Genomic DNA, 19,292 nt, shown 5'->3' with positions numbered 1-19,292 from the left:
CTTGAATAAATTTAAGAATTTGATGTATTCAACTTAAAGAGGCTCTGTCACCAGATTATATGTGGCCTATCTCCTACATAATCTGATCGTCGCTGTAATGTAGATAACAACAATGGTTTTTATTTTGAAAAACAATCATTTTTGAGCAAGTTATGAACAATTTTAGATTTATGCAAATTAGTTTCTTAATAGACAACTGTGCGTGTTTTTACTTTTTACCAACTGGGCGTTGTACAGAGGAGTGTATGATGCTGACCAATCAGTGACCAGTCAGTGACCAATCAGCGTCATACACTTCTCATTGTTCCAGCCCAGCTTCTTTCACTGCACAATCACACTGTAACAATGGGCTGGAGCAAGGAGAAGTGTATGACGCTGATTGGTCACTGATTGGTCCGCATCATACACTTCTCTTTACAACGCCCAGTTGGTAAAAAGTAAAAACACGCCCAGTTGGTCATTAAGAAACGAATTAGCATAAATCTAAAATTGCTCATAACTTGCTCAAAAATTATCGTTTTTCAAAATAAAAACCACTGCTGTTATCTACATTACAGCGCCGATCAGATTATGCAGGAGATAGGGCACTTATAATCTGGTGACAGAGCCTCTTTAATGTCTGTATGTGTTTCATTGCCACAGTAAAGCATTAAAATGAACATACAGAAAAGCAAACTTTTTGAATGATCCAAAGTACTCTAAGTGGAGTGGACACTCACATAGGTTCAAGTTCTCACATAGCTTCAAGTTCTTTACAACTTCAAATCCAATGGAGGGCATGTCTTATAATGCTCAAAGCAAATAAATTTCAATATCTTTGGGCCATTTTCTAACTACTACCATTGCGCTGTGGTTCCAGGACCGTATCCAACTTCTTAATAACGTTCCATTTAGGATCCCATTAAGCTGTTACAAAGCAGGAATGAGTAATGTATTACCTAACCTATGTTCTTGATGTACTTTATTCGATATTTAATATGTACCTGGAAATTCCAGATCTGCATATTCTTCACCATGAATGTCATACTTGGAGTTAATAATATTCATAGTGATTATTTCCTTTCTGATTATTCATATTTTTTTCCTGTTCTTTTACAGGATGCAATGTCAACCTTCTTCCAGTTTGGAGCTTCCATCACACAGCAAGCTAGAGTCATGCTCAGTATTATGGAGGAATATGACTGGCATGTTTTCTCTGTTATAACAAGCACTTTCCCCGGATATCGAGACTTTATAAGTTTCATAAAAACCACTGTGGAGAATAGCTTTGTGGATTGGGACGTGCAGAATGTAATTACTCTGGACGCATCATATACTGATGCACAAACCCTTACTCAGCTGAAGAGGATCCATTCTTCTGTTATACTCCTTTATTGTTCAAAGGATGAATCAATTAACATTTTTGAAGAATCACGCTCTTTAGGCCTTATGGGATACGGTTACATTTGGATTGTTTCTAATCTGGTGACAGGTAACACAGAAGTAATACCATTTGAATTTCCATCTGGATTAGTTTCTGTATCTTACGACGATTGGGACTACACCTTGGAATCCAGAGTAAGAGATGGCCTTGGAATTATCGCCACAGCTGCATCAGCCATGTTGGACACATATTCAGTCATTCCAGAAGCCAGGACAAGCTGTTATGGTCAAAATGAACGGGATGAGATGCCAACTCACACATTTAACGAGTAAGACTTTGCATTCCTCAATAACCCAAATGATTACCAGTCAGATCAATGAATGCCAGCTTGTGATTTTTTTAGATTCCAAGCCCACAATGCATGTAGAATAGCTCCCAGCTCCTCATACAGTATATTACTTTCAGGAGATGAAGGTCCGCGGGGTGACTGGTCTCCCTGATTTCACGTAAGATTATGTTATTTGGCATGCTGCTTTGTCAACATTCTGTTAGGTAGAACGACAGTAGAACATTTATGGCATGAGATTTTCCAAAATAATTTACCATTTTTATACCCGTTGTTTTGCACCACACACTTATACAGAGGTGCATTTGTAGCAGAGCTGAAATTGTCATACAACTGATTCCACAACATACATTTAAAATGTGAAAAACCGTTGGCTTGTATGTGTGTGTATTTAATGTAAATGTAACCGTGTGTACAATCATCAGTAGTTTGCATCTTAAAGATAATTGATCACTATGTATGGAGCCTGGACGATGGCAAATGGGGGTCCCTATGGCATCATAATACAGAGACATAGGCCATCTGTGTGCCACCATATAATTGCTCTGTATAGCACCGTATTCTCCTCTACAAGCAATACTTCTAGGAGAGAATACTTCCGTAATATGACACGTGATAGAACATGCCTTCGTTTTTGTTTCTCAGGGATTCTGCATAAATAAAATTGTATGAAATTGGAGGCACACAGAGGTACAATATTCATTAGAGATGTTTTTTGTTTTTTTTGCAGTGAATGGGGAAAGGATAATATTTTAAATCAAAACCAGATCTTTTTTGTCTTCTCTCCTCTGTACTTAAAACGCACGCACGCACACACATACACACATACACACACGCATACACATACATACACACACGCACACACATACACACACACATACACACACACACACACGCATACACACACACACACACACACACACACACACACGCATACACACACACACACACACACACACACACACACATATAGGCATACACCCACACACATACATGCATACACACACACACACGCATACCCACACACATACACATACGCATACAGCCACATACATACATGCATATACACACACACACACACACACACACACATACCCACACACATACACATACACATACCCACACACATACACACACACACACACGCACACAAACTTCATAAAAATTACTGAAATGCTGTAATTTACTCACAGAGTTACATTTCTACTTCATATAATTGCTCAGCGCTCTGTATCTCAGGCCCCCCGATTAACTTAGACCCCCACTGCCACCAAAGCTCTTCACAATATACTTCTGTCCAGTGCCTGGTAGAGTTACTTTATGAATATAATGGGCATCACTTATTATGAACGTGTTTTTGTAAAGTCATTTTATTGCATTCTTATTGATATGATATCACACCTGTTCATTCTGAAAAATTGATGATACAAGGATGCAAAGCCACTTCTGCAGCTAAAGATTTTCTTTTTAAACTCTTTAAAGCGGCTCCAAGATGAGGCATTATTCTAAGGGTATGTTCACGCGGGCTATGTTCAGCAGTTTTCCGGGCCGTAAACGTCCCGAAAACCGGCTGAAAATCGTAAGCAGAACACCTACAAACATCTGCCCATTGCTTTCATTGGGAAGTACGGCCTTCTGTTCTGATGGGGCGTTATTTTACGCCTCATTTTCAAATAACGACGCATAAAAAGACGCCCCGTAAAAAGAAGTGCATGTCACACCTTGAGCCGTTTTTGGAGCTGTTTTTCATTGACTCAATAGAAAAACAGCTCCAAAAATGTCTGCAAAAATCGCTAGTTAACTAAAAAATAGCTGAAAATCAGGAGCTGTTTTCCATTGAAAACACCTCCATATTTTCAGCCGTATCTTGTTAAGCGTGTGGACATACCCTAAGGCTATTTTCACACAGAGTTTTTTTGACAAGTTTTTTGACGCGGAAACCGCGCCAAAAAACTTGTCAAAAACGGCCCGAAAATGCCTCCCTTTGATTTCAATAGGAGGCGGAGGTGTCTTGATCCCGCGAGCGGTAAAACCGGCTCACGGGAGAAAGAAGCGACATGCCCTATCTTCGGGAGTTTACGCCTCTGACCTCCCATTGACTTAAATGGGAGGCAGAGAAAGCGTATTTCGCACCGTTTTATGCCCGCGGCACTCAATGGCCGCGGGCGAATAACGCCGCGAAAATCGGTGTGCAGGGAGAGGAAAATCTGCCTCAAACTTCCAAACAGAATTTTAAGGCAGAAATTCCGCCTGCAAAAAAACTCTGTGTGAACATAGCCTAATAGTTACAATAGCATTTCTGTGTTGCACAGCAGGGACCCAACAGCAATGCTTGCGATCAGAAAAATTTATGACATTTATGATGTGACAACCGGCATCTGAGGGTTTTTTCACAGCCCCTTTCACTTTGCGGCCAGTCACTGGCTCCCATATGGCAAGATCGTGAGAGCCGGTGTACTCCTCCAGCAGCTGGGAGCCTTGTGAACACTCCCAGCTCTGCTAGAGGAAGATTGCTATTGAGACCTGATAGCAATGCACTAATTTTGCCATAGAATGCAATATTGCAGTCTATGGCATAAGCGATTTAATTATCGCAGGTTCAAGCCCCCTAAAAAATAAAACAAAATATAAAAATTAAAATCACCTCCTTTCACATATAAAAATAAATAAACAAAAATAAACATAAACACATTATGTATCCCCACGTCTGTAAATGCCCAAACTATGTCTATAAAAATCGATCCAATACGGCAAACACCATAACGGGAAAAAAGGTAAAAATAGCCGAATCTCAGTTTTTTTGCCACTTTAACTCCCACAAAAAAATGTAATAAAAAGTGATCAAAATGCCCAACTTACCCCCAAATGATATTAATAAAAACTACATCATTCCACATACAAAAAGACGCCTTACACAGCTCTGTACACAGAAATGTAAAGAAGTTATGGGGGTCACTAAATGGCGATGGAAAACATTTTTTGTTTCTTTCAAACGTACTTTTTTTTTTTTTTTTTTTTAAGGTACTAAAACATAACAAAAACTATATAAATTTGGTATCACCATGATCGTACTTACCCACAGAATAAAGATAATGTGTCATTTACGCCGTATAGTGAACACTGTAAAAACTAAACCCATAAGAAAATGGAGGAACGGCTGTTTTTTTCCAATTCCACCCCATTCAGATTTTTTTCCCAGCTTCGAAGTACATCACACATAATATTAAATAGTACCATTAGAAAGTACAACTTGTCCCGTAAAAATTAAGCCCTCATATGGCTGTGTCAACGAAAAATATAAAACAGTTATGACCTTTTGATAACGGGGGGGAAAAAAGAAAACCATAAAAATAAAAATGAGTCTGGTCCTGAAAAGATTAAACTACAAAGCCATGAGGGGAAAAAAAACCATACATGCAACATCTTAATTATATGTACATTTTTAGGGGTTTACTTAATTTAGACATGTCAGAAGAGCCCAGTGGATGCTTCAGACAAATGTTATACTGTATATTGACGTCATATCTCAGTGATGTGCCAAGACTTAAAAGTAGAAACCTCTTTACAAAGTGCAATAACGAAAACACATAAACTAACACTATAAAAGAAAATGTATATATTCTTATAATAACACAACATTAAGCGCTGTGTACAGAATATCACTGGGATGGCAATACACGTTAACACAATATTCATAGGAACTCTCAACAGGAATGAAATATTAATGCTATTTGTAAAGATTTAGAAAGAATTCACTGATCAGATTGTGATAGTTCATAAAACATGCAGAACAGAGGATAACAACAGCAGGTAAACATGTAGACATAAAGCTAAACAGTGTGAAAAATGAGACAATATACAGTATCGAGAACAGCACTGCCACAACAATATCACAATAATCAATAGTAAAATATAATAGCAACATAACAAAATCTAATTGTGAGGATTATTATATTTTATAGTGCAATGATTTCCATAGACTTGTAGAGACAAATATGGGAGGTAATTTCACAGTATTGAAGGGGAATGTGAGAAAGTTCAAGCCCCATATATTTTTCTGATCACAACAAAGTTTTTTCTTTCCTAAATAGCGCAAGTTAGGGTATATTAAAACGTATATTCTGGGCAAAAACATTTATCACCTTTCCACTTGATAGGGGATAAATGCTATATAAGTGGGGATCCAACTATTGGAGAACTCCCTCCCCCTTATTATATATTATATGCAGGCTGGAGACCCCCCTCCCCCTTACTTTAAATTAAATGCATGCTAGAGACCCCTCCTTACTATATATAACATGCAGGCTAATGGACCTACCCCATTAATATATATTATATGCTGGATAGAGACCCCCCTTCCCCATTGCTATATATTACATGCAGGCTACAGAAACCTCTCCCTTAATATTATGTATTACATGCCGGCTACAGACCCCCCCCCCCATCCCAATTACTATATATTATATGCCGACTATTACTATTATAAAGGTTTGAAATCTATAAGGGGGGAAGGAAATGGAAAATGTCACTTTAATTGGTACCGCCCCATGCTACTTTCCTAAATATGTAGACCACTCTATCAACACAAGGAGAAAAACAAAAATTGAACATAGAAATGACTAATCATATGTTCAAGGACAGGCATCGCTTTTCAGTCAGGGACAACAGTATGCTACCACTATACAAGCACCAATATAACCAATAATACCCCCATACAGTGACAATATTGTGGTAGATACCAGTTCTACACAGCACTCTGCAGAGTATTATTACTCCGCAGACTATACAGTGGTCAGATACCAGTTCTACACAGACGTTATGTCGAGTATCGTCACGCTGCAGACCACATAAGAGCATACAGTACTGATCAGACACAGTTACAGGCAAAATCTATAACAAAAAGTATTTGTCACCTCTCCTAACATGCTTCAGTCCACAAGATTGCCTGCAACTTAATGTATTGCAGTGTACTGAATCTATAGCTCCACAGTAAAATTATTTAGTTGCATCACAAAAAGTCTCCATGTAGGCTTTATTCATACATTTCTAGGAGGTATAACAGATGAATGTCACAACATAGAGTTCTAAGTAAAGATGCTTCTGAAGTGTTATCTGGGGAATACAACGATTTACTCTAACAGACATGTCAGAAGAGGTGACAGCTCCTCTATAAATCCAGTGACTCACAGTTGACTTTTTCTATGAAGGGAGTTGTTCTCTTTCTTCTCCATCCGGCCCAGACCGTCATGACGACTTCTTCCAGCCATGACTCATATGTGCATAATTTGACACACACACATGTTGGTTCTTCACTTTTCCAAAATCCTCCCCACATATACCCACCCTATAAGTGCCCCAGATGGTAATATTGATTAATTGGTGCTTGACACAATAAAAGTGCCCCTTCATTAACTGTGCCCCATTTGTGCCCCCACACAGTAATAATGCCTCTTTCTGCCCCCTCTTGATAGTGCCCATGTAGATAGTGCCACAGTGCTTATGTATATAGTGCCACAGTGCCCTTGTAGATAGCGCCACAGTGCCTATGCAGATAGTGCCACACACTGCCCATGTAGATAGAGCCAAACACTGCTCATGTATGTAGTTTCCCCCTCCCCCTGTATAGTGCCACACTGCCCCATGTAGTCCTACACTGTCCCCTGTATAGTGCCACACTGTCCCCTGTATAGTGCCACACTGTCCCCTGTAAAGTGCCACACCTGTTCCCTGTATAGTGCCACACTGCGCCCTGTATAATGCCACATCGCACCCTGTATAGTGCCACACTGCCCCTGTATAGTGCCACATGGCCCCCTCTGGTGCAACACTGCCCCACGTAAAGTGGCACACAGCCCCCTGTAAAATGTCAGAGCGCCAATGTAGATAATACCACACTCACCTGTCCCCATTCCCATGCCGTCCTATCCTCCAGCGATGCAGACCTGGTTTCTTCTGACCAGGCCTCTTCCAGTGGTACGACTGCATCACAAAAAAGTGGGGAGCAGAACCAAAGTTTATGTTGTCTCACCAGCCCCGTTAGTTGTATCCGTGTCCTGCATACGCAACTGCTCTTACGGGCCATGTTGCCAGTGGGCACGCAGGGCCCTGGACTCAAGTTGGTGTGGCCCTAAGTGTCTACTGATTGACTGGCCTGGGGGATACATGCCCCCCGGCCCAGCCCACCCCGGTGACCTGGTATAAATGGGCTTACCAGTGTAAATTTATTAGGAAATCAGGTGGATCTGCATGGAATTAATGCAATGCCACCGGCTTGTAACCTATTAAAAACCAATCGAGGAGATTTATTAAGACTCACATTTCGTACACCAGTCTTAATAGGAAACAAGCAGAAGTAAGATGCAACAAAATTATTAAGAGGAGCATCATTTGTCCTAGATGGAGCTAAACTGGGAGTGTTGTAGATCATACCCTAAATAACGGCATGCAATGTCAATCAGAGGCTTCTAAGGTCAGCAAGCTATTGTCGTGTATTAAAAGAGGCATGGACTCGCAGACAGGGACATAATATTACTACTTTACAAAGCATTAGTGCGGCCTCATCTAGAATATGCAGTTCATTTCATAGAAAAGATGCCCTGGAGTTGGAAAAAATACTAAAAAGTACAACTAAACTAATAAGGAACATGGAGAATCTTAGTTATGAGTAAAGATTAAAAGAATGAAACCTATTTAGCCTTGAACTAAGGTGTGGACATGATTAACTTAACATGAAATATAGTGAAAACATGTTCCATGTAAAATCCCAACAAAAGACAAGAGTGCACTCCCGCTGTTTGGAGAAAAAAAGTTTCATTCTCCAGAGGCAACAAGCCTTCTTTACTGTGAGAACGGTGAATCTATGGCATAGTCTACCGCAGGAGCCGTCACAGCAGGGACAGGAGATGGCTTTAAAGACGACTTAGGTAATTACATAGAACTAAAAAATATCAGCTCCTATGTCAATGTGTAGAATTCTTGTTTGAACGTACATCCAGTCAGATTAAATATTCCTCTGGCTGAATAAGGGTAAAACAAAGTTCTATAAATTCCCCATCCCTTTTCTTCCCCCATCCCTTGCTTGAACTTGATGGACTTATGTCTTTTTTGGACCGTATTAACTTTGTAACTATCACTGGCTGTTTGTGTGCCACTAAGAAAAAAACTCTACACTAGCCAGGAGCTAGAATAGATTTCCGCAACAAGTTATTACAGTTTCTGGCATAAATTATAAAAGATACAGTGGGCTGTGAGTGGCACTGCCCTTTTCTATTAAACTCCACCAATTAGTTGTTTTTTTAAGTGTCGAAAGCGGCAGAAACGGGTTAAAAACTCAATTTCTGTTGCAACTTTTCTTTTCTGGAAAACTGGTGTAGAACCATTGTTTAATTCACACCCAGTAGTCTAAAAATAATTACTTTGGCAGAAAATGCGACAAATATATTATTAGGTGCACAGCTTTGAATATATTGGTGCAACTTTGACTGTCCTTTCAAGAGAATTGTAAATGTATGCCCGCTATGAGCAGATGTAGATCTGCACCCTAACTAATGCCAAGATCTGCTGTAAGTTATGCTGAAATTGTCATTCTGTGTGTGGGGGGGGGGGGGTGGGTCTGCCCCTAGAATTATTCCCGGCTTAAAAAAGAGCCATACATTTTAGTGCAACTATGGTGCAACTATTTTTTACACTAGATAAATATTGTAAACCTTTTGATATATTCCTCCCAATGGTGTTTCATGAGGTAGTGATTTTTTTTCCATCAGACTATCTCAACATGATTATCAATATACAAACTCCAATCACATTTATATTTTTGGCTAGGTAATGCTCGGATAAACACCCTCCCATGATAAATCAATAGACCACTCCAAGCATATTCAAACCATATCAGAAAAAAAGGAGCATATAGCCACAACAGACAGAATTTTTTTTACAAAGAGTAGCCCCCATTTTTGTATATGTTTGGCTATATAATCTTTTTTTCTGATATGGTTTGTATCTCAACATGATGCTGAGCAGATGATGGCTTTTATTTTTGTACTAGACAGAGTAAAGCTATTGAAAATGTTGCCTTTTAATGCACTGGAACAATATAAACCATACAAAGTATTACTGCTGGGAGTCAAGCAATTCACTCAGTACAGTCCTGAAAGTACACCAGCATAGTTGTTAATCACACTTTGACGGCTTCAGGCATATTAACTGTATTTTCAGTCTATGCTTGGTTCATATATTTCTTTTAAAAAATGTGAGTGATTCCCATTAGAATAAAAGAAAAAAAGCATAGAATAATGACTAAAAAAAGTTGAATGATAGAGAGTGCAAGTGTAGAGAGTTAAAATGGGGGTAGGAGACATGGCGGGGCCATGTCTGTTATAATGGGGGCTACTCTTTGATAGATTCTGTCCATTCTGGATAATAGAAGAGGACCCTCCTATATAATGTTCGTAGCCCTAACAGGACATTGTTTAGACAACTACTTTAATGAGACATTAAGCACAAAAAAGCAGCATGATCAACAAAGAAGTTGCTCAAGGCGCATGAAGGTGCACCACTTTTGAATAGAAAAAAAGCCACTATGTGTCACTGTGTATCCAGAAGAAAGATCAGTTACATATGATGGACACTTGCTGAAACAGTGTCATATGGAAATTAGATGGACCATTATGAACATTACAAATCAGGTAAATATATTGAACAGTGATACACGTTATAAGGCAGACCTTAATGAAGACCTGTTTGGACACATAATATTTTGCACTGTTCAATATTTGTACCTTATCTGGAATAGTCTTGATGGTCCAGTCAATTTAGACTTGGAATCCATCATCTCTCGGGTATCTTTCTTAAGGATATGAAGATTCGTATATTGCACCTGATTCTACTTGGGTAGTATTACTTCTGTTTAGCACGTGCTGGGTGCGAAAGTCACATAAGACCTTAATGTGAATTGACTCTAAGGAGTTTTTTCTTGGTATTGCAGTAGAAAACAATGTAAATATTAGTATTTAACTATTGTGAGCACTTACATGAATAAATTGATCTAGTCATAAATCTACATAATGGCATTGTGCCATAGAAAAAAGTCACAAACAGTTTTTAAAAGGTTATCATATCATGGGCACATTGGGTTGCACACATTTTGCGACTCACAGCAAGTCTATGACAATGACAGTAGCTTAAAGTGGGAACTTCTCCGGTATAGCCCCGTAACGTGCAACAGTTTTGTAATTGCATGTGCTTTGAGGGACCAGAGCGAAATAAAGAACTGTCCAGGTATGTTACATGACTCTAGGGGGTCCATTTCACTGATTATGGAAATGTGCCACTCAACATCAAGTGTCTTTTCAAAAGTGTCTACGGTCTCAAACGGCTAAAGTCTAAAAATAAAATTTAATTGGTTATCAATACTCAAGATTTAGCCTGTAGATTTTTTTGTACTATTCAACTTAGTAAGATAGAGAATCTAAAGGTGTTTTCCAGGAATACACATTGATGGCCCATTATGAATTATCAATGTGTTATCGGGGGAGGTCCAACCCCTGGGACACACACCAATCAGCAGAGCCAAAGGCCTTACTGGAGTGCCTCGGGCCATTTAATATTTGCCCAGGCACATTTGAATGGAGCTGAGCTGCAGTACCCAGCACAGCCTCACGTATGGTCACACAGTACAAAGATAAACAGTGGGGGTCTCGGGAGGGTGGGCATATAAGGGGTTGGACTTTGACTCAACCCACAGTGAAGGCCTATCCTAAGGATAGGACATCAATGTATATTCCTGAAAAATCCTGTTAACATTTAATAGACAGTGAACACTTGTAGACATTATTCTGGAGTTCTGAATGGGAAGACGTGGTTCTGATTCAGAAACAGCCAGTGTTGATTTGTATTTTGTTTGTGACGGTGGTATATTTATATTCTCCTTCTACCCCACCGGATGGCTTTCCATTATACTCTATTCAAATTGTAAATGGTTGTATTCAGAGCACAGTGGTGACAGGAATTATTTGTGAAAGAAAATGAGAAGCATTTGTGACAAGTGCGGTTTACTGAGTGGAGTGGAGTTGTCACGTTCTGCTTTATAATAGGCTCATGTCTGCCCTGAAAGGGAATATTTAACAGGACAGCCGCCCCATCATAGTGTAAAGGTGAACACTGTGGTAGGCACTGGATTCATTGTATTTTCTTCTGTCCAAACATCACCGGATGTTATTTTAACTGTGAATATGTATTTATTACTTCTATTTTATGGCTCTGTGTTTAAAAAAAAAAAAAAAGTCACAAAAATACATATTCATGACTTTGGCCTAACAATATTTTATGTTCATTACTAAATAATCAAAAATCCAAGTTCAAGTACAATATTACATCTTGTAACTGTGTAAGGCTCTGTTCACACTGCCACTGTATTCTGTTATGTTAGGTTCCAATGTCTTTGAAAGTATAGCCTATTCTGCAGCACTATTCTTGCTGCCAAACACACTCTCCGCACTAAGTAAATGGGATCCGTCAGGATTTGTTGGTATTTATTTTAAAACGGATTTGCCATGCTGTAATGGTCATGGCCCCGTTATGAACAGATGCCTTAGAGTATGTTTACATGGCGCGGTTAGGAAGCATTTTTGCCGCGAGGCCAAAAATCGCACCGAAAGAACGCATACATTTTTACCACGATTTGCTGCGGTTTCCGTGCTAACTGCAAAACTGCTGCATGTAAGCAGTCCCACTGTCCCCTTGTCTGCTATTGAGGGAAGCAAGGTTTGGCATTTTGGATTTTAACATGCCCGAAGCTTTCTTCAAGCAGGAGATAAGCATGTCTATATCTGCACCTAGCAGCTGCTTATCCCCTGTCTCCCTAAAACAATTAGGCTGGGTTCACACGAGCATGTTACGTCCGTAAAGGACGGAACGTATTTCGGCCGCAAGTCCCGGACCGAACACACTGCAGGGAGCCGGGCTCCTAGCAGCATAGTTATGTACGATTGAATTGAATTATAGTACGATTGAATTATAGTATATAGGGAGTTGCAATAGAGGGCCAACAATTATGACAAATGTATTTGAGTTGTTTGATCAAATGTACTTGTCAGGTCAAAAGATACCTCCTTACTCATTTGGTAGATAGCAATAGAATATATGTTAAAAAAAACGGCATTTTCTCCATGATAAAAATGTATCATTATAAATTAAATACTAACTTTGTTGTTCAAAATAGGTGGCATTAGGCTGGATTCACACATAGCTTTTTGTTGTGTTTTTGTGCGTTTTGTTGTGGCGTTGTAATGGCATTTTTTGCTGCGTTTTTGTTGCTTTTTTTTTAGTGACACAAGTTACATTAAAGACTATAGTAAAATATCAAATGCAGTACACAACTGTGTTTTGGTTTGTGCCATTTTTGAGGCAATTTTGTGGTCCGTGTCATTTTTTTCAAAAACCAGCATGCTCTGGGTATAGCATTTTTTCAGGCGTTTTTTTCCCATAGGCTTCTCTATAGGACTTCAAAGACGCCAGAAAAAAAGCATGTACAAAATTACCAAATGAAAAACGTCACTAAAAACGCCTTAAAAAATGCATACTTCATTTTAATAACGCTAGCGTTTTTAGAAGCGTTTTTTATATAGTTTAAAATGCATACATTTTCTGTGTGTGAAGGAGGCCTTAAGTGGATCAAAGAAAAGGTTTTTTATCAGTAATTAATTTCTTTGTTGGTGAAAGACGCTACATTCATTTCTGTTGGCAGCAGAGGCACAGGTTTTTAAATATATACTTACCCTGGTTTTCTAGTGTAAATACCTGAACAATATGTCATTCAGGCTGAACGCCATATTTATGAAGCTCCTGCATCATTATCAAATTCTTAATAAGTTAGTCGTATCTTCTGCTGTCCGTGCGCCTGATTTTGAAATCTACGACCGCTCCGAGCTGCTGCTAGTGTTTATGCCACTTTCTTTTATTAAATCTGTTGTGCCGTGGTGACGACCCTACCCCTTTAATGAGCTGTTTTTGTAAAAGGTGTGAGGGCCACAGTCCATGGTGCAGAAATTTATTTTTGTTTTTGTTGGTACCATTTTGCATTTTGTTATTTATTTTATAGCTATTAACTTCCAGGGCGCTGTACATAAAGAGGGGTTTAAATACATGAGACAATAAAAAACAAGCAAGTACAATCAACGTGAGTTTATTGGATATCCGACTGGTACAGAAGGATAGCGGGCACTGTCTGCAAACGATTACACTCTTATGTCATTGTCTCTGTTCTTACTTTTGTTTTAAAATTGTTCATACGGTAGCATTTGAGTACATGCTAGTGCTAGCTATTGTATCCAGCTAGTATCCAAGTTATAGTATGCCTATCATATTAAAGCTTTATAACATAAGGTACTGTGTGTGTGTGTATGTATGTATGTATGTATATATGTATATATAAATATATATATATATATATATATATATATATATATATATATATATATATATATATATATATATATATAATCAGTGTCAGCTGTAACATATAGCTGACACCCTCGTGCAAGGCCGGGAAAAAATCCCTAGTCAGAAAAAAACTAAAATCATTTTTTTTTGCCTATACAAAATGCTTAATTATGGAAAAATTACTTAAAAAAAACAAAACGATATAAAATTGTTATCACCGCATCCGTAATGGCCCATACTAGAAAATTATTGTATTATTCATTCTGCATGATCAACTGCATAGAAAAACACTTTAAAAAACAATGCCAGAATTGATTTTTTTTTTCATCAGGCCAAAGAAAGTAAATCAAAAGTAATCAAAAAGTTGTATGTACCCCAAAAATGTATTGATGAAAACTTAAACTTCTCCCACAAAAAAAAACTATCTCTAATACAGCTCATACAGATGGAAAAAATAAAAAATGATCACTCTTAAAATGCAGCAACACAAAAACCAATGATTTTCTAAAAGAGTTTTTTTAAAGTGCAAGTTTAGTAAAACAAAATAAACTTTGTATTGGCATAATTGCATCGAATAAAGTTACTATGCTATTTATAATGCTATTTATAATGCACATTCAATACCGTAAAAGAGAATCCCAAAAAACAATTAGTGAAAATTATGAATACATTATTTGTACCCCAAAACAGATCTGTTTCAAAATACATCTAATCCCACAAAAACTATTGCTCATACAGCTACGTCGACAGAACAATAAAGAAATGCTTTCTGAATGCAGGGATGACAAAATGTAAAAAATTGCTGCGTTCTAAAGGGGTTAATACACATGGGCAGCTATTAAATATTATTTGAAATATTATTATTACTATTGCTAAAGAGGTTGTCTCAATAAAATAACTCCTTTTTAAAAGGAAGCTGCCCCAGAAAACAAAGGAGATTGCCGGGGAAGTTGCGTCTGGCCACACATTTAGTACATGGTCGGGCAGGGTCGACCGGAGCAGGAACCATTCTTCCTTAGCAGCTCTCCATTCTGGCTAATAGGTATCAAGCAGGGGTCCCCCTCTATGACATACATATGCCCCATATACCTCAAGAATAATAATGATAATAATAGTTAGGGCATGACCACACGTGGTGGAATTCCTCCGCAACTGTCCGCATCAATGCCGCACAGAATCTGCGTTGCAGATTCTGCTGCGGATCTGCACAAAATGTGCAGTACATTGATGCGGACTAGCTGCTGCGGACTGCGGGAAAAGTGCTTCCCTTCTCCCTATCAGTGCAGGATAGAGAGAAGGGACAGCACTTTCCCTAGTGAAAGTAAACGATTTTCATACTTACCGGCCGTTGTCTTGGTGACGCGTCCCTCTTTCGGCATCCAGCCCGACCTCCCTGGATGCCGCGCCAGTCCATGTGACCGCTGCAGCCTGTGCTTGGCCTGTGATTGGCTGCAGCCGTCACTTAGACTGAAACGTCATCCTGGGAGGCCGGACTGGAGACAGACGCAGGGAGTTCTCGGTAAGTATGAACTTATCTATTTTTTTACAGATACATGTATATTGAGATCGGTAGTCACTGTCCCGGGTGCAGAAACAGTTACTGCCGATCGCTTAACTCTTTCAGCACCCTGGACAGTGACTATTTACCGACGTCTCCTAGCAACGCTCCCGTCATTACGGGAGCCCCATTGACTTCCTCAGTCTGGCTGTAGACCTAGAAATACATAGGTCCAGCCAGAATGAAGAAATGTCATGGTAGTAAAACGAATACGCTCCGCAGCACACATGATCTGCGGACTTCATTGCGGAATTTTGACTCTCCATTGAAGTCAATGGAGAAATTCCGCCATGAGTCCGCCACTGCTCCGCAACAGACAGAGCATGCTGCGGACACCAAATTCCGCTCCGCAGCCTATGCTCCGCAGCGGAATTTTACGCCTCGTCTAAACGAACACTGCTAAATTAAAGTGTAAGTCAATGGACAAACGGCACCGCTGCGGATTAACGCTGCGGAGTGTCCGCAGCGGAATTTAAGTGAAATTCCGCCACGTGTGAACATGCCCTAAGGTAATGACTTGACGTGATTCTGTAGTAACAGTGTTAGAAATTACAATCTCCACCAAGCATTTTGTATATTATTATGTGACATACCCTTTTAGGGTCAGTTAACACAGAGTTTCGATTTCAGAGGGAGGCAAAGGTGTTTATTTTTTTTTATACTGGGTGGCTTTTCGTAGCTCGAGGAAAAAAAAGTGTCATGTTCTTTCTTCCCACTGTTTCCGCCTCTGAGCTCCCATTGAAATTATTGGAAGGCAGGAAGAACATTTCTGAAAGTTTTTTTTTAACCCCTTAGTGTCTAAGCCTGTTTTGGCCTTCAGGACCAGCCCCATTTTTGCCAATCTGACATGTGTCACTTTATGTGGTAATAACTCCAGAATGCTTTTACCTATCCAAGCGATTCTGGGATTGTTTTCTCGTGACATGTTGTACTTTATGATACTGAAAAAATTTTGTCATTAAATTCAATATTTATTTGTAAGAAACGCCAAGATTTAGAGAAAATTAGCAAAAATTAGCATTTTTCTAAATTTTTATGTATTTACTTGTAAAACAGATAGTAATACCACACAAAATACATACTAGTTTATATTTCCCATATGTCTACTTTATGTTTGCGTCGTTTTTTGAACATTCTTTTATTTTTCTAGGACGTTACAAGGCTTAGAACTTTAGCAGCAATTTCTCATATTTTCAAGAAAATTTCAAAAGGCTATTTTTTCAGGGACCAGTTCAGTTCTGAAATGGCTTTGAGGGCCTTATATATTAGAAAGTCACCATAAATCACCCCATTTTGAAAACTGCACCCATCAAAGTATTCAAAACAGCATTCACAAAGTATTTTAGCCCTTTAGGCGTTTCACAGGAATTAAAGCAAAGTAGAGGTGAAATTTACAAATTTCATTTTTTTTCTTCAAAAATTCATTTGTAATAAATTTTTTCTGTACCACAGAAGGTTTTACCCAAGAAATGCAACTCAAGATTTATTGCCCAGATTCTGCAGTTTTTAGAAATACCCCACATGTGGCCCTAGCGCGGTCATGGACTGAAACACAGGCCTCCGAAGCAAAGGAGCACCTAGTGGATTTTGGGCCTCTATTTTATTAGAATATATTTTAGGTACCATGTCAGGTGTGAGGAGGCCTTGTGCTGCCAAAACAGTGGAAACACCCCAAAAGTGACCCCATTTTGGAAACTATACCCCTCAAGGAATTTATCTATGGGTATAGTTAGCATTTTGAACCCACAGTTTTTTTGCTAAATTTATTTGAATTAGTATGTGAAGGTGAAAATCTACTTTTTTTGTGAAAAAATTAGGAAATTTTAAATTTTTACAAGGAATAAAGTAGAAAAAACACCCCAACATATGTAAAGCAATGTCTTCCGATTATAGCAATACCCCATATGTGGTAATAAATTGCTGTTTGGACCCACAGCAGGCCTCAGAAGAGAAGGAGCACCATTTGGATTTTGGATTTCTGATTTTGCTGGAATAGTTTTCAGTGCCGTGTCGCGTTTGCAATGCACTGGAGGGAAGAAAACCGTGGAAACCCCCCAATAGTGACCCCATTTTGGAAACGATACCCCTCAAGGAATTTATCTATGGGTATAGTTAGCATTTTGAACCCACAGTTTTTTTGCTAAATTTATTTGAATTAGTATGTGAAGATGAAAATCTACTTTTTTTCTGAAAAAAGGTAGCCATTTTTAATTTTTACAAGGAATAAAGGAGAAAAAGCGCCCCAACATTTGTAAAACAATTTCTCCTGATTACGTAAATACCCCATATGTGGTAATAAACTACTGTTTGGACCCACACCGGGGCTTAGAAGGGAAGGAGCGCTATTTGGCTTTTGGAGCTCAAATTTGGCTGGAATGTTTTTGGGTGTCATGTCGAATTTGCCCCTGAGAGACTGAAACAGTGGAAGCCCCCCAAAAGTAACCCCATTTGGGAAACTACACCACTTAACGAATCTATCTAGGGGTATAGTGAGCATTTAGGCCCCACACGTCTTTTGCAGAATTTATTAGAATTAGGCCGTGAAAATTAATATCAACATTATTTCCACTAAAATGTTGAATTTTTTCAATTTCACAAAGGATAAACGAGAAAATGCACCCCAACGTTTGTAAAGCAATTTCTCCCGAGTACGGCAATACCCCACATGTGGTCATAAATGTTTTTTCATTAGAAAGTAATTAACCCTTTACGAACTGATTCATGTTTTGCTTTTTCGTTTTTCCTCTCCGCTTTCCAAGAGCCACTACTTTTTTATTTTTCTGTCAATAGAGCGGTGTGGGGGCTTATTTTTTGCGGGACGAGTTGTCGTTTTTATTGGTACCATTTTTTGGTACGATGCCATATCGGTGGACATAAACGGCTGTTTGGGCACGCTGTAGGGCTCAGAAGGGAGGGACGCCATTTGGCTTTTGGAGCGCATATTTTGCTTGGTAGTAGCTCTGGCGTTTTGCTGGTATTTCAGTTTATAATGTTGGGGCACATGTAGGCTGGGCAGAGTACATCAGGGGCATAATAAGAGGGTATAATAATGGGGTAAATAAATAATAATCCACAGATATGTGGCCGGTGTCGCACTGATAAATGGTGCCCGATCTTATCCACTTTTGGAACACTCTGCACATTTTGCATCGCCATAATCTGGGAGCCGGAACTTTTTTTATTTTTTCACCACCGGAGCCGTGTGAGGGCTTATTTGTTGCGGGAAAATCTGTAATTTTCATTGGTACCATTTTGGGGTACATGCGATTTTGTTGATCACTTTTTATTCAATTTTTCGGCAAGCAAGGTGACCAAAAACCATCAATTCTGACAATGATTTTTATTTATTTTTGACAGCGTTTACCCTGGGCTATAAATGACTATTATACTTTATTCTGCGGGTCGGTACGATTACGGCGATACCATTTGTATATACGTTTTTTTATGTTTTGCAGCGTTTGCGCAATAAAATAACTTATTTAGAAAATAATGTCTTTTCTGTGTCACCATATTCTGAGAGCCATAACTTTTTTATTTTTCAGTCAAAAAAGCTGTGTAAGGGCTTGTTTTTTGCAGGACGGGTTGTA

At 38.9% G+C, this 19,292-nt stretch overlaps 1 protein-coding gene across 1 annotated transcript in view; it reads left to right on the top strand.

Moving 5' to 3' along the window:
• Positions 1–19,292, top strand: part of GRIN2A (glutamate ionotropic receptor NMDA type subunit 2A) — a 608,297-nt gene that overhangs the window by 363,874 nt on the left and 225,131 nt on the right. Inside the window, exon 4 of the mRNA XM_075830090.1 lies at positions 1,099–1,691. Within this exon, the coding sequence (XP_075686205.1) occupies positions 1,099–1,691 (593 nt within the window). The remainder of the gene's footprint in view (positions 1–1,098; positions 1,692–19,292) is intronic.

The sequence above is a fragment of the Rhinoderma darwinii genome, chromosome 6 (genome assembly GCF_050947455.1).
Source record: "Rhinoderma darwinii isolate aRhiDar2 chromosome 6, aRhiDar2.hap1, whole genome shotgun sequence".
NCBI classification, from domain to species: domain Eukaryota; kingdom Metazoa; phylum Chordata; class Amphibia; order Anura; family Rhinodermatidae; genus Rhinoderma; species Rhinoderma darwinii.
Note: the sequence above shows the minus strand (reverse complement) of the source record. Positions and strands in the feature narration are given on the sequence as shown.